This window comes from Dipodomys merriami, unplaced genomic scaffold (assembly GCF_024711535.1).
Source record: "Dipodomys merriami isolate MVZ:Mamm:240054 unplaced genomic scaffold, mDipMer1.0.p SCAF_8, whole genome shotgun sequence".
Lineage (NCBI taxonomy): Eukaryota > Metazoa > Chordata > Mammalia > Rodentia > Heteromyidae > Dipodomys > Dipodomys merriami.
Window position 1 is genome coordinate 24,513,149 of NW_027206401.1, and position 16,963 is coordinate 24,530,111.

The 16,963-nt window shown below is 35.9% G+C and overlaps 1 protein-coding gene and 1 non-coding gene across 4 annotated transcripts in view; one reads left to right on the forward strand and one right to left on the reverse strand.

The window, feature by feature from the left end:
- Positions 1-16,963, reverse strand: part of Akap7 (A-kinase anchoring protein 7) — a 123,377-nt gene that overhangs the window by 90,299 nt on the left and 16,115 nt on the right. For all 3 annotated transcript variants that reach the window (XR_011369279.1, XM_070010087.1, XM_070010088.1), the window contains exons 4-5: positions 11,165-11,301; positions 8,194-8,354 (exon numbers count right to left, since the gene is read on the reverse strand). Coding sequence is in view for 2 of the 3 variants with exons in the window: in XM_070010087.1 (XP_069866188.1) it covers positions 8,194-8,354; positions 11,165-11,301 (298 nt within the window). In the remaining variant the exon portion in view is untranslated. The remainder of the gene's footprint in view (positions 1-8,193; positions 8,355-11,164; positions 11,302-16,963) is intronic.
- LOC138819575 (U6 spliceosomal RNA) lies at positions 2,655-2,758 on the forward strand. Its single transcript, XR_011369497.1, has one exon. It is a non-coding gene; the product is annotated as a U6 spliceosomal RNA (small nuclear RNA).

Consider the following 16,963-nt stretch of genomic DNA (forward strand, 5'->3'; position numbering starts at 1 on the left):
GGAGAGAGACGTTAGTCTCTGCTTAATTTCAAATGGAATATGGTTCAGTTGATCTGCTGTTTTTAAAAGGGAGCCTAACTCAGGTCCTGAGGGCCAGCGGGCAATTGGGAAACACACTAGCCTGTGGTGGTTAGAAGTTCAAGTTATCATGTGATAATGAAGCTGCCTGAAAGGTCCTGGAGATGTCTGGAAATATCTCTCACAAGTAGCAGAAAATACAGAGTTTATTCTCTCCATCTTTTGGAGAAAAATAACAGAATATGAGAATGCATAATGTACAAATGAACATCCTAAAAACCTTTCATTTCTCCTTTTATGAGGTAAATGTACTAAGAATCTTTTATCATGTTAACCAAGGGTACTTCTCTCATTTGGGGGGGAAAAAAGATTTTCAAAGGCCATCATAATTGCAGCAGGCAAAATTTTTAGCAATCTCTCAATCTAATAGCCTCCTTAACTAAATTGCAGTTAGCTGAAAAAAATTAGTAAAATCACATATCCATCTCTATGCAAAAAGCTTCTCAGAGCAATTTCATCATATGGAGAAATGGCCATATAAATGCAAAATCTTCAACTTCTTAATTCTCAAGGCCATAGGGTAATGCTAGGAAAGGAGAAGGTGTTGTGTGATTCTGGAAAACAAGGTCATGATGAGATACAAAATGTCTTAGACCTAAGGCCACACACCTTACCTGCTCCCTCAAGTAGCTCCCACCATAAACCCACAGGCACCAGAGCGCAAAGATGAGCTCGTTCTCTTCATTCAGCCCACCAGTACATGCCAGAAATAACCATTAGTAGCAGCTTATGTGGATGTTTAAGTATTCAAGATGTAGAGAAAGGGAAAGAACTTTTATTCACTCATCTCATGTTCATAGCTGGAACTCTAAAAAGGGACATACTAGCAAGAGAAAAGCCTATTGGTTTATTTCCAAGTTTTATGCCACACAGGATCCTTCATAAGGAACTGAGGTCCTTGATAAGGAATTGAAGAATTCCCACAAAAACAAACAAAACCCACTGAGCCTGTTTTTTGATACTAGGTTTGATCAAATAGACAGCTATAGAAAAGTATAATTGGATATAAGAATATGTCCAATATATAAGCTGAGGGGCTCAGCAAGGACCAATTACTCTGATTCCTTCCTGTATTACTGTGTCTCTGGAGAGAGGGATGTTCCTTTCCTGTAGATAGAGGGGAGAAAACTGCTGAAATGCAAGTCATGTAACCTGTGTCCGGTTCCTAAGTTTGATCATCTCTTTGAGGTTATTATTCTTTTCTGGAAGGTCAGAGAGTAACCTGCCTACTTCTGTTGTTTTCTAAAATACCTTCACAGTAGCATGTCCTGAAAACCCATCAACAGGAAATCTCACCAATCCAGATTCTATTATATAAGAACTTACTTCAGGGGCTGGGAAGGTGGCTCAGTGGTAGAGCACTTGCCTTGCATGCATGAGGCCCTGGGTTCAATTCCTCAGCACCACATAAGCAAAAAGAAAAAAGCGGGAAGTGGCGCTGTGGCTCAAGTGGTAGAGCACTAGCCTTGAGCTGAAGAGCTGAGGGACAGCGCCCAGGCCCAGAGTTCAGGCCCCACGACTGGACCCAAAAAAAAAAAAAAAAAAAAAAAAAAAAAAAAAAAAAAAAAAAAGAACTTACTTCAGTTTTATAGATTGACTTTTTTTTTAATTCTTGGGCTAGGGTGTGACACAAGTGGTAGAATGTCTACCCAGCAAGCACAAGGCTCTGAATTCAAACCTTTGCACTGAAAAAGCATCCTTAACCAGGCACCAGTAGCTCATGCCTATTATCCTAGCTATTCAGATAAAAAGAATTGGGAGAACTACAGGTCAAGGCCAATCTAACAGAAAAATTTAAAGAGACTTTCATGCCAGACAATACCTGGGTATAGTGGCTCTCACCTGTCACCCCAGCTATGTGGGAGGCTGAGATCAGGAGGGTTATCATCCAAGCTGAAAGAAAATTTGCTAGACCCTGTCGCAGTAGGAAAATCTTGGCGAAGTGGTGTGCATCTATCATTTCAGTTATTGTAGAAAACATAGAATAGGAAGATCACAATGGAAGCCAGCCCTGAGCTAAAAGTGAGACCATATTTAAAAAATAACCAAAGCCAAAAGGATGGCTAGAGCTATGGCTCAATCAGTGCCTGCCTGCATAGCAAACCTGAGTCCCTGAGTTCAATCCCCAGTAGAACAACAACAAAAAAGAATCCTTAGTCTTGGTTTTTAATAATTTTCAAGTAATAAATTCAAATAGTAGTGTCTAAAATTCCTTTCTTTTTGTCTAACACTATATATAGCTTTTCAAAATTAACTTGTAAACTTAAAACTCTCAATAAAAATTATGTAAATCAGACTAGTTTCTTCACAAAATTATGTTTTATATGAAGTCAAACTAGCCATAACTCTATTATATTGAACCAAAATTTAACAGTCCTACGTAGATATGTGTGTATGCATATGTGTAGTATATTTTTTAGATATGTAGCCCATCAATGAAATATATTCTGAAAGTTCAACTATACCATGTAAACAAATATTTATAATACTACATGACACAAACATAAAATATTGAGTTATTATGGAACTTAAGTACTACTAATTCTAAGGTATTGTTTTCAAAATAAATCTAGGGGATGCCCACTTTGGCAACACATATACTAAAATTGGAACAATACAGAGATTAGCATGGCCCCTGTGCAAGGATGACATGCAAATTTGTGAAGCATTCCCTATTTTTCAACATTGAGATTCCACCTCACCCTAGTTAGAATGGCTATAATCAAGAACTCTAATAACAACAGATACTGGAGGGGACGTGGACAGAAGAGAACCCTACTGCACTGTTGGTGGGAGTGTAAACTTGTTCAACCACTTGGGAAAGCAGTATGGAGGTTTCTCAAAAGACTTCACATAGAGCTCCCCATGACCCAGAAATTTCACTTTTGGACATTTACCCAAATGATCACAAACAAGACCATACTAAAGCTACAAGCACAACTATGTTTATTGCAGCATTACTTACCATAGCTAAGATATGGAACCAACCCAGATGCCCCTCAGTAGATGAATGGATCATGAAAATGTATACAGACACACACACACACACACACACACAAACACACACACATTGGAATTCTATGCCTCCATCAGAAAGAATGACATCGTTCCATTTGTTAGGAAATGGAAAGACATGGAAAAAATTATATTAAGTGAAGTAAGCCAGGCCCAAAGAAACATAGGTCCCATGGTTTTCCTTATTTGCAATAACTAGTATATGTCTGGAACAAACAGAAAAGGTCAAAAGCTATGTACATATAACCAGATAAGATGATGTTAAGTGAAATGAACCCCAAGATAGGGACACAAGTGTTTTTTTTTTTCTTTCTTACCGTTGTTTATAACATATTTATACTGTACCATGTGATTTTTTTGTTGCTTTGTATGTTCCTCCCCCATGGTATAACCCCTGCTTTCACTGTATTTGATGTCGGTCTAATTTGGGGAGGGGAAGGGAAAAAACAAAATGCAATTTGATAGGAAATGTACTCATTACTTTGCTATGTAACTGTAACCTTCTGTACAGTATTTTTACAATAAAAAACTTATTTAAAAAATAAATAAATCTAGGGGCTCAGTGATAGAACACATACTTCTGTATACATTAAAATACTCAGATTGTTTTATAAACATGCCTAAAACCATACCAAAGCAACATTACAACATACACGTAAGAGATTAGAAGCAAGTATAAGCAACTCCATTTTCCTTTTTTAAAATAATGTCTGTCGAAATTTTTAGAAAAAAGTTTTTTGTAAGAAATAGCTTATAAAACCTCTGGAATTAAGGAAAGGAATTACATATGTTTATCACAGCATTATTTACCATAGCTAAGATAAGGAACCAACCCAGATGGCCCTCAGTAGATGAATGGATCAAGAAAATGTGGTATATATACACAATGGAATTCTATGCCTCCATCAGAAAGAATGACATTGCCCATTTGTTAGGAAATGGAAAGACTTGGAAAAAATTCTATTAAGTGAAGTAGGCCAGGCCCAAAGAAACATAGGCCCAATGGTTTCCCTTATTTGCAATAACTAGTATATGTCTGAGACAAGCAGAAAAGGTCAGATAAGTTGATGTTAGGTGAAATGAACCCCAAGACAAGTATTCAAATGTTTTTTCTTTCATGCGATTGTCTCTAACATATTTATAAGATGATTTCTTTGTTGTTTTGTATGTCCCTCTCCCACAATATAACACCTGCTTTCACTGTATTTGATGTTGGTATAATTTGTGGAGGGGAAGGGAAAAAACAACTCATTTACATAGGGATACAGGTGGACCCATTGCAACAATGAGATGTACAAGACTTTATGTCGAAAAACGAACTTTACAACTTTGGGGTGGGAGGAGTGGGGGGTAGAGATGGGGAGGGGGGATGGAGGGGGATAGGAAGGGCTGGGAAGCGGGGGGGGGGGGGGGGGAAGAAAAGAATTACAGGGGCAGTGGTCTTTGTTAAAATGGAACACCAACACATTAGAACTCCAGGAAATGGAAACAAGAGGGTTTAGTGGGGGGGGGGGGGGTTCCTTCTTTGTTGCTTTTTCTCTTTCACTTCCTTTCATCTTATTTGTTCATTTATCTGTCTTTGGGAAGGTAAGGAGAACATATAAATGGTGGGACAAAGGGTGAACAAATGCAGCTGTAGCACTATGGTAATTATATAACTTGTGGGTGGTGGGAAATACCCAGGGAAGGGGTAACATTGTCCAATAAAGAAATATATTCTTTGTCTGACTTATGTAATCTTTATCCTTCTGCATACCTTTACAATAGCAATTAATCAATTAAAACAAAGCAGAGGAACTATTTTAACAAAAAAACTACATGAGACTACACAGCCTTCAGCAGCACACAATGGATCTTTCATCAGTATTGCAAAATGCCTTTCTGAGACTATTTGCAAAGAATGGATGGAATTCTCAGTGTTGCAAGCACTCCCTGAATTACTTAAAAGAACAATGAATGAATGACTATTAGAAACATTTCTTGAGTTCAGTGATATTTGTATCACTAAAAATGAGATTTAAGCAAGCTTTACTCCAGAAAGAACAAATTTACTAATTATAGACATCAATTCCTGAATGATATGTCACCAAAAGTTGACCTGTCTTCTCTTTGATAAGTGATTTTAAATTAGGTCCTACTTGACTTGCAGACATTGTTTGCTTGCATCTTTGTTAACACAAAATTTGTTCTACCATAGCTTCAAATGTAAGATTTAAGATAACTTCTATAACAAAATAAGAAAAATAAGGCAGGCTAGAATTTGAAAAATAAGATGAAGAGATGCACAAAAAGAACGACATCATGTGAGGGATGATAGATCCCACCTAGCACTTCTCTGTGTCTCATGGATCTGAAACAAAACAACAGGTATCAACAGGTATATGGCTACAAGGAAAGGTGGGTGATGTGGAAAAGAATTCCAGAAATAATGAGCTTTAGACTTATAAAAGAATCAATGGAATCCAACACAGGATGCAAATCAAAATGGTTTGGGAGGGACACAACCTCTCCCAAGTGGAGCTCTCCTCAATTTGTCCAGTCAGAAAGCTTCTATCTACTCTTGGGCCTGGTCTCACTGTTACCTTCCTTATGAAGACTTCCTCAATACAGACCTTTCAGTGCTCACCATACTAAGTACCTGCCAATAGGTACAGAAAGTATTATGCTGCATTTTAATTGCTTACTCCTTGGTTGACTGTAAGCTCCTTAAAGAACAAGGAAATATTTTTGTTAAGTTTTCTATCCCAAGAATCTATTTGGTGCTAATTGTATGGTAAAGGAATGCATTATTCCTCCTAAAGTATAATTCCTTGAGTCAAGCATCATGCAGCAGAAATAAATTTAGAGGAAATAAATTTATTATAACTTCAGCTAAGATGAAAATAGATGTTTTACCAATTCTGATAAATGGAAGATACATTTCAATTAAATAACATAAATCCCTTACTAAAAACATACATAAACAGTTGTTTGAAACACTTCATGGATAATGAACTAGGTGACCTTATCCCATGTACTAGCTAGTACTACTTTCAGAGCAGTAAATGTCATTCTATATCTTATCTGAATGATGATCAAGGTCTATAAAACACCATTCACAACATATTCATCTCAAAAAATCTTGAGAGCTCAAAATAAAAACTTACCAACAATCAAACATGATCTCTACTCAACCCATCCTTCCACTCAAAGTGCAGCTTTGAACGAGCAATTACTCAACTGCATAAAGATAATACAATATTAAGTAGAAAGTATTGTCCTAAAAAAAAATCACAGACAACTTAGCACTCTTTTTATTGTTAAAACAATTAAAATATAAATGCATATACTTCAGGATATTACACAGAAATAGTAGATATCAACTTCAGGACTACAGTTAAATGGAAGAAGGCAAAATAATGGATAGTGAAGAGAACAATTCAGTGAGATTACTACCTGTAAGGTCCGCTCCTGGATGGCTAGCAGACTCCACCCTCCTCGCAGCAAAGTCTCCACCCAGTACCTGCGTTACCTAGGCAACTGGGACACCTGGAAGAGGTCACATCTGCACCTGCTGAGGTCACATCTTAATTTGATGTGGCCACACCTTTCTCCACCCATACCCTAGATAAGGCCTAGCCCAGGCCCAGACACTCTCTCTGGTAGCTCTTTGTTCAGCTCTCTCTGCTCTTTTCTAGCTCTTTTCTCTCTCTTTCCTCTCTCTTTCCCAGCTCTCTCTCTCTTTCCCAGGCCTTTCCCAGACATGTGGAGTGCCAACCTTGCCTGGTCCCAGCAGGTCTACTGAATAAACTTACTCCTTACCTGAATACAACATGCATGGTGCTGTTCTTACTCGCTACCTCTTTTTAAAAAACCTAACACTACCAAAACCCTACCTTATGGGGGGATAGTAGGTGATTATGGGTTTTTTTTAAAGACAGATAAAGAAAAGAAGAAAATGCCTATAATTCTATTTACTCAGGAGGTTGAGATCTCAGGATCTCAGTTTGAAGCTAGCTGAAGCTAGCTGAGACTCTTCAATTAACCACTACCAAAGAAGGAGAGTTATATAGCTCAAGTGGCAGAGTGTCAGCCTTGCACAAGGCCCTAAATTCAAGCCCCATTATCTACAGATAGACAGATAGATAGATACATAGATATATATACATAGATACATAGATATAGACAGACAGACAGACCGACAAAAGTGAACCAAGTATAACAAAGTGTCACGAACCAAAGACTATTGGCCTTAAATGAGATGATATAAAATGACATAAAATTAAATTAAAATTAAAATTGTTCATAGTTTGTAGGCCAATACCTAACCTGGACCAGGTTATAATTTTTTCTGCAACTAATTCAATTGTATGTTTAAACTTGTCTTCAACAAATATGAGGCCTTTTACCATCACCAAAGTAACTCCTATTCAGTAATAAAGCTGAAAGAAAAGGAAGGGAGGTACACAACTGGAAATGCTGCTAATTATCTCTCCATCTCTGCAATAATGACAATTCCCATAACCTATAAGGAAGCCATGGTGATTGTTATTCATTCAATAATCAGTAAGTGCCAAGTAATGTCAAAAGTCATAATAAGTATAGGTATCATTCAGATTTAAAATTAATACTTGAGCCAGGTGCCGGTGGCTCACACCTGTAATCCTAGCTATTCAGGAGGCTGAAATCTGAGGATCACGGTTCAAAGCCAGCCTGGGCAGGAAAGTCCATGAGACTCTTATCTCCAATAAACCACTAGAAAACTAGAAGAGGCGCTGTGGCTCAAGTGGTAGAGAGGTCGCCTTGAGCTGAAGAGCTGAGGGATAGCACCCAAGTCCAGAGTTCAAGCCCTACAACTACCCCCCCCCAAAATTAATACTTGAGTATAATTGCCTCCCTTCAAAGATTCCCCATATCAACATATTCCTCAGGCTTTATAATCAGGACTTTTTCAGAGTCCTTATTTACTTACACAGGACAATACCAAAGTAATTCACAAAATGAATTACAATGGTTCCTCAAAAGTGAAAAAAAAAAACATCACATGTCTATTACAAAAGCTGAGAAGAACATTGCTTCTTCAACAGATTAGGTTTCATATAAGTGTACTGAAAACTTTACCTGCTATTTCCAAAAGTGGATTGATATGATCGCCTTCTTCCAGCTTCACAAAGCCAACCTGACTTCTAAAAGTATCAATCCCTTGAAATGGCAATGTCAAACGTCTTCCCTGGAGAATTTCTTCAATGTATGGCTTTAATTCCCAAAGTGCATCAATACCACTGGAAAGAAAGAAAATCTTTTTCAGTAAAAGTAATAAAATATATAAAACCAATTAAGGGACAAAATAACCCATTTAGAAAATTAGAGTTTGTACTTGTAGTAATTATTATAAAACTCAAAATACCTTCCAAAGCCAACTTACTTTATCAAAACTAATCAACTTCAAGCCAAAACTATAGATATGAATTAAATCTTTGCCCAATTGTAATCTAAAGACATGAGAGCAGATACTGTTTTATAGTTTTTCAAGAAATTTTTAACCAAGGAAATGGTACATATACAAGTAGAAAAATACTGGTAATAGAGCCCCAAAACATCTACAAGAGCTCTTATTAGAATATATGAAATGGTCTAGAAAGTATTAACACAAAACCCCACACTGGTAATCATAGCTATTCAGGAGGCTTCAAAGGCAGCCTAGGCAGGAAAGACCAGAAGACCCTTTTTTTCTAATTAACCACCAAAAAGCCAAAGTAGAGCTGTAGCTCAAGTAATACAGTACCAGTACAAAAAGGGTGAGGAATAGAGTTCATGCTTTAGAACTGGCATTCATATGAAAAGTATTATTTATTTGTGCAATACTGTTTGTAAGACACTCTAATAAAACAATACACATTATCTCTAAAAACACAACAGCACATATAAAACAGCAACTTATATACTTGAATTCAAATAAGTTTAATGTTTCCCAACTGAAACTCTGTGCTTGTTATAGCTAGTTATCTTATGTTTATGTAGGGCTACTCTATGTTTCAAACCTTTATCTTTCTTTCTTTCTTTCTTTCTTTCTTTCTTTCTTTCTTTCTTTCTTTCTTTCTTTCTTTCTTTCTTTCTTTCTTTCTTTCTTTCTTTCTTTCTTTCTTTCTTTCTTTCTTTCTTTCTTTCTTTCTTTCTTTCTTTCTTTCTTTCTTTCTTTCTTTCTTTCTTTCTTTCTTTCTGTATTTTTGGTCTGGTCATGGGGCCTGAACTCTGGGGCTGGGCACTGTCCCTCATCTCTTCAGCTCAAGGCTAGTGCTCTACCACTTGAGCCACAGCACCACTTCTGGGTTGTTGTTTTTTTTTTTTTTTTCTGCTTACGTGGTGCTAAGAAATAGAACCCAGGGCCTCATGCATGCAAGGCAAGCACTCTACCACTGAGCCATCTTCCCAGCCCTTTGTTTTTCTTTATAAAAACAAATTTTATACCAGGCGCTGGTGGTCATATCTGTAATCCTAGCTACTCAGGAGACTGAGACCTGAGCATAGCGGTTCAAACCCAGCCCAGACAGGAAAGTCCATGAGACTCTTATCTCCAATAAACCACTAGAAAACCAGAGGTGGTTCTATGGCACAAGCAGGAGAGCACTAGCCTTGAGCTGAAGAGCTCAGGGATAGCACCCAAGCCAAGTTCAAGCCCCACGACCAACAACAATAACAACAACAAAATTACTATATTACTAAGTTAGGCATGATCAGATTTTGAGTATTTTGAAAATTAGGATCAATTCTTTCTATCCTAAACTGAGGAGAATTTTGGTAAAGGCACTTCATTATAAGGAAAAAATAAGATCTCACTAGAGGGCAGCAATTACTTGAAAAAGAAATCAGCTTATAATGTGGAGAAGGCTTGGAAACATCCTCAAACTATTATTAAATTATCCCAATCAATAATATGTTTGCCAGGCAAATACTTAGGTGTTTTTCTAGATCTTTTATATTTCTAAGTTAATACTCATGTAATACTTCTGACAGATTTTTACCCATGACATTTGTACACTGTCTTATTTCTCTGTCACAATCTAATGAGAACACATATAATATAGATGAGCTTTCTAAGAGTCAATATTTCTAACTGTACCACATCTTAAATCCAATTGTACCTAACTATATTTGTGATCATATGAAAGAACATAGTGTACCCACTTGTAATTCAATATCATCTTTCATTGGTGTTCAGTGTGAGTTAAAGCAGAGTAACAGCACAGGCACTTCTGGCTCGGCTATCATAAAGTGGGAGAAGCTAAGACATTCATTCTAAATGAAACTACATGCCAATGTAGGCCATGAGAAAGATTAAGACTATTTTTAAATTATTTACATTTATCTTTAAGTACGAAGAGGTTTCAATTCAAGGTGTCAGTTTATGAGTACAATGATCTTGATCCATGTCACTTCGTAATCTCTCTCAACATCACCTATCCCCTGCTAAGACTTTTCAGAAAGAGTAAATTCCACATAAATTTTTAATTAAAGAAATACAGGTGTATCATGTAGAGAACTGAAAAACTAGATTGAGTATAAATAATTTTTTAATTTAAAAAAAAGATATGGAATTCACTGCCCCTGTAAATTTTTAACAGGGTATAGGTGGTATCGAGAGAGATGGGGAAGTGAGATGGATCAAGATTCATTGTACTCATAAACTGACATCTTGAATTGAAACCTCTTTTTACTAATAATAAAATAAAAATAAATATAAATAGGAAAGTAAATGGTTTTCCCAGGTGTAGGCAGGTTAAAAAAAAATGTGGTATTCCATAATTCCAGAATGTTCAGCTAAAATCCCAACCTAGACTCCAGTGCACTTACATAATTAACATGGGCAAAACACCTGCATAACCAAGGGTTACTGCTGATGACAATAACAGAATGGAAAGGTCTAGATTAAGAAAATATGTGTTTACTTAATTTTGTACATTACTAACAGCTGAGGTGATTTATAATAAAGAATACTTCTTTATAATCTCAATATTTCTTTGTGTTTTACTGTGTTTATTCATATTAACATAATGACTTGGAAAATAATATTCAAGAAAAAATAATTACTCACATGTTTATTTCATCTTCATTTAATAATTGCATCACTAACAGGGTAATGTGAAAGGAACCATCACCAGACATTGCTTTAGACAGTCGCTTATCTTGTTGAATTATTGCCTTTTGCAGAATTTTAATTCCTCCTATAATCTAATCACACATGATAAACACACACAAATAGCCATAGGTAAGTACATGTTTATACAGTAAATTGAAAATCAAGGAGAAAAATAAGCATGACGTCAAGATTCTACAAGCAAACGCTTAATTGTCAAAAGCTTAATTGTCACAAGTTGATAACTTAGAATAGTAAATTTAGAAAATCACAGTCTTGTCCATTGAAACCAATACCCTTACTTTGCAGGCTAAGGCACTGGTTGAGTGGAAAAACTCTCAATAGCCATGCATCTTTTAGAAACTTGTCTTTGGAATACAGGGTATGACTCAGTGATGATGATCTTTTCTAAGAAAAAAAGCTTTATTCTTTCAACACAAAGGTCAAATCAGCAGACAACATTCCATTTCTGTTAGGAGTAATATTTATTTGTACTCAAGTGAATGTGTCTAAAGACCTATTTCCCCTGGCCTTTTGGGTTTTTTAAGATGACAGTAATTTTAATAACACTAATTACTCTCATTTTTTCCCCTGGCATATCAGAAGAGACATAATCAAAAAGATAGAGCTAAAATAAAAGGCCCAAATGTGAAAAGTACTATCGTCTACAGGTAAAAGCCTCACATCTACCTTCCCCTCTCAGTACTTGCTCCTCTGGAACAAAAAGAATGATGCCATCTCCCTCCTCCATTTCCAGTTAGAGGCAATTGCCGTGAACCTGAGTATACTAGAAAGTAATCTGAACATAAAAGAGCAAACTCTGAGAAAGCCCAGAGGAAGGGAGCACCCAAAGCCCTGAGACAGCAGAATTACTGAGGAAAGGAAAAGAGGAAGTCAGGAAATAAAAGCAGAATTTTTTAAAAGAAGAAGAAGAAGAGATGAGAAATAACTGAATCATGAGCATAGCACATTATTCTGAGACTAGAGTAGCTGTTTTATCCTGAACAATGTTCCTATTATCGGTGGAATGTGACTGGGAAAGTCATAAGATGCAGTTCTAGGGTCTGACTTCCCATAGATAAAGACTTTGTCCTTGAGCCAAAACTTTAACTAAGCTCCTCCAATTCTTCTGCTTAACTAGGCCCAAAACTATCTTGAATAAGAATTTTCTGAAATCAATTTAAAGAAAACCCCTTACTCGTGATATCTGACTACCCTAACCTAACCTGTCTTAAACAATAATTGTGTTGTTAGGCCACACATTTTCATTCTTTGTAACCTCTTAGGAATGTTCTATCCCCTAATCCCAACCTTGCTCCTTGTTTGTAAGTCTCCCACAAGCTTACTAAAGTCAGAGTTGAGCCCAGCCTCTCTCACCTATTACAAGACTGTGTCAATGGTCTTCATAACAATCACCACAGATCCCATGAATAAGGTCTTTCTTACTATCTTTGATGATCACCATGAATAATGTCAACACCATGGATCTTTACACTAAATACACACCACCTAAAGTAACCTCAGCCTATCTCTATTTCTAATAATCTAAAAGAGACTGATAGTTTTTCCAATAGGAACTGAAAAATCCTGGAGCAAACAAAACCAATCAGGTTTTAAAATTTTTCAACAAGGTAAAAAGTAGCTTTTACTTCGCTTAAACTGAGAACTCAAAGGTTCATATCTTCATAGCTACAACAGCTAGAGAGGCAAACACCAAGAGAAGCTTTTTGTGCATGCTGTCTCAGAAGCAAAGGAACCATGCACAAAGAAACTCTGTACCTTGTGATGTCTGTCACAATTGCAAAGAGTCACAGGACTGGAAAAAAGGCCATCCACTCTGACAACATTCTTCCATGAATTATTCCCTTTGTTACTAATTGTTCTCCATTAGAGGGAACTCCCAAGGGCGAGACTGTTGTAAAAATCAATACTGATGGAACTTCAAGGGAATCTCTACTCAGCCACTTGCAGTAATAATCTTAAATATTCCACTGTTCATGACTCCTCACTGATTTCCCCATGGAAACTAGGATCAAAATCAATAAGGAGTCATGAACAGTGTTGGTAGAAAACAAGGACACCAAATCTACTCTTTGCTCTACCCTAGAAAAATCAACAAAGTCCTCTCATTCCAAGGTAATAAAAAGAATCAATATTTGTTTATATCATTTGGAAAAACATCACTATACATAGCCTCTATGCCCATAGGTTCTCTAAAGCCCTATATTACTAACAGATTATCTGCCAAAGTGGACTCAATAAAACATGCAGTTCATTTCTTGCAATAGTTTATAAGGGTCAGAGAGGCCACCATGGAAAAACTGGTTCTTGAGATAAAAAGGCCATTGCTTAGGTCATGATTTACTGCAGAAGGAATTTCCCTTTCTCCTGAGAGAATAAAAACAATCCAAGGGTTCCCTAGACCCACAGCTAAGAGACTATTAAGAGGTTTCTATGGACTTCTCAACACTGTCGATTTTAACACAAATTTCTTCCTGCTGGCATTTCCTTGTTACAAATTTTTTTTAAAAAAACAACTGTCCCAGAGCCTTTGACATGGGAAGATAACTATGAACAAGCTTTCAAGCAAATAAAACTGACATTACACTGATCTTCAGGTTCAAGGCTCCTAAATTATATAAAACCTTCTACCTTATCTCTTCATGAATGCAATAAAAAGGCTATGGGGGAACCTTCCTTAGGAATATGATAGAAGACATATCCCATTGCTACTCACATTTTCCAAATGTAACAGCAGTTAAATTGGTGGAAAGCAAATCTGAACTAGTATGAGAAAATAAGCTATGTAAAAATTATACATGAAGTTAAAAAAATTATTACATTTGGATCCAATTCAACAGCCTTCAACAAGTATAATAAGAATTTATGAAGCTCTTCTTCTGTCATCTTTTAATCTACATCTCAAATACTGTGGCCTATTTTACATGCCACTTGGCTGCTCTGCTCTGAAAATGAAGAAGACCAAAACGGTGAGGTATCATGACTATTGAGTACTTGCACTGACTCACAGGAAACTACATTAGGCAATACTTAATACATTTTGTTGATGTACCATATGCCAAAATACAGAAGGCAAGTAATAAACAGGATATTCAACAGCTACTCAAAATGAACTATAATTGTAATTTTTAAAGGAATTTGTCTACAACTTAAATCAGCACAACATGTAGAATTATGTTTTTATTATAGCTTGTCACATAGTCAAAGACAAATTAGTGTACTATACAAATAGTTCATATGCCTTTGGGGTGGTACACAATTTTGAAATGCTATGAAGGTAAATGTGGTTTCTCCAGGCTAGTGGAACTACCATCAAAAATAAACCCCAAGTAGTCAAAATTCTTTCAGCCACTTCCTTGATTTCAAGGGAAACTGTAACTAAAACTGAAGCTGATTCTTATAAACAAGTACCCTATCAGCTAACTCTGAAATTCTCAATATACAAATTTGAATAAACTCTATAAAGTTCATCTACATGTAATTACTTATTATAATTTGTTTAATTAAATAAATTAGCTGTCTACCTAAATTGGTACAACAAAAATGATATCTAAAAGAACACAAATTTAATATAAACAAGAGCTCAGTGAGGGGCCAAATGGCTGCATGGTCCTTCCCATATCCCTCCAATTGCCACTATTCAACTGTACAACTATTCTCTGTAGCCAAAAGTGGTCCAATATGGTGTTATGGAAAAGTACCGGTGGCATATTGCTCTAAAGCAGCAAATGTGGTTTGTAGCCAGTGTCCGCCTTGTCAAAATAATAATACTGGAAAGACTGCTAAGACTGATACATTTCCACCACCTGCTGGACCATTTGAACATGTTCAGATGGATGACATTCCATTGCCATCCTCAATGGAATATCAATATGTTCTTGTGACAGATGCCAAATTTCAGATGGACTGAAGCTATTCCTTGTGAAAAGGCTGATGTTACAACAATAGCAGAAAAATGTATTAGAAAGCTCTCTAGTAATTGAGGAAAATTTATTTTACAGAGCTGTCAAAAACTAAATAAGATCTTCAAACCCAAAAATTTTCAATTTGCTTCCCAGAGAATATCTGTCAATACTTGGAGATAGATTTGTCACAATAATAGGAGGAGGGGTCAGAGGGCAATTTGCACTTATAAGTAGATTTTTGCATTTTTATCAAAACTCAATCTAAGCTCAAAAATTATTTGTATAGGTGCTGGGAAGGTGGCTCAGTGGTAGAGTACCTGCCTTGCATGCATGAGGCCCTGGGTTCAATTCCTCAGCACCACATAAGGAGAAAAAGCTGGAAGTGGTACTGTCGCATAAGTGGTAGAGCGCTAGCCTTGAGCTGAAAAGCTAAGGGACAACACCCAGGCCCAGAGTTCAGGCCCCATGACCAGCAAAAAAAAAAAAAAAAGATAAAAGAAAAAGCTACTATTGGTATATAAATTTGGAAAATGTTCACATTCATATATCCAAAAATGTAATGTAATGTTTTTCATGCTAAAATTGTTTCAGACCATTAGTATCCTTGAATTATTGAAGAGCTTGTAAAACTGCAAATAAAAATCTATAAAATACTTTGAACTCTATTACTGCTATGAGCCACACAGTACTTACAATTCAATATTAACCTTAAACCTAGAAAAAATTAAAATTAATCTAATCAAGTAATATATTTTTAACTATGCTTTAGTGCTTCAGATTCATTTATATATTCCTTGATATCATCATGATTTTTAAATAACTTTTATTCCTAATTATATTCTTTTAAAGTAGAAGAAAAGAAAAAGACTTCAGTATTAATTTTGTCATAATAAAGTCCCAATGTCATTGAAGGCCAAAAGAAACTAAGTTTTACAATCATTAAATTCAACACAACCATTAAAATTTATCTATCACTATAATGTCTAGCAGTACTTTGTGCAACTGCACGAAGTATATTCTTAGAATCTAACACTATAATGTCAAATTTATAAAGGACTTTGAAAGAAATTTCTAAGAATATGTACTTTATTGAAATCTTAAATATTTCCTTCATGACTCACTCTTGAGTTAGTAGAGTAAAAGCAGACACTCATCTGCTAAACATTGCTGGCCCAGATTCCACATGCCTAAAAATAATGCAATTAGAAAATCCATTTTTATATTTTTAAGCTTTCTAATTGACTCAGAACATGTATGAATTCAAAGAAAACACCATAAATTACAACAAGAAATTATTTACATTCTAGTACATGATAGAAAAATGTCTTTGACCCCATCTTTTGACATTGATTTTGAAATTTTTCCAAGCTGCTAACACATATTATCCCTAAATCTGTTGCCTCGTTAACAGTTACTAGAAGTATCATATCGGAGTGTATTTGCTTAGCATAAAAGAGGTCCTGGGTTCCAATCTTTAGCATCAGGAAATAGAACATGTATACATGTTAAATAACTTTTTTTCAAAGATGAATACTCTAAACTATGAAATGTACTTCGAAAAACTTGGGCTTAGGGAATGTCTTAATGACAGGGCACTTGCCCAACATAAACAACACCCTGAGTTCAAGAGCCTGGTACCACTGAGAGGGAAAAAAATGAATGCTTGAAAAAACCAATAACAGAGCAAATAACTAGAGTAAAGGCAAACAAAATAACAATAAAACCTATCTCAAATTCTACATTTCCATGTTCACATTTTTAACAAACTACACACGAAAATAAATACAATCCTAATTTCATCCCTTTCAAAGTGGTCCTTATATTTTTCAAT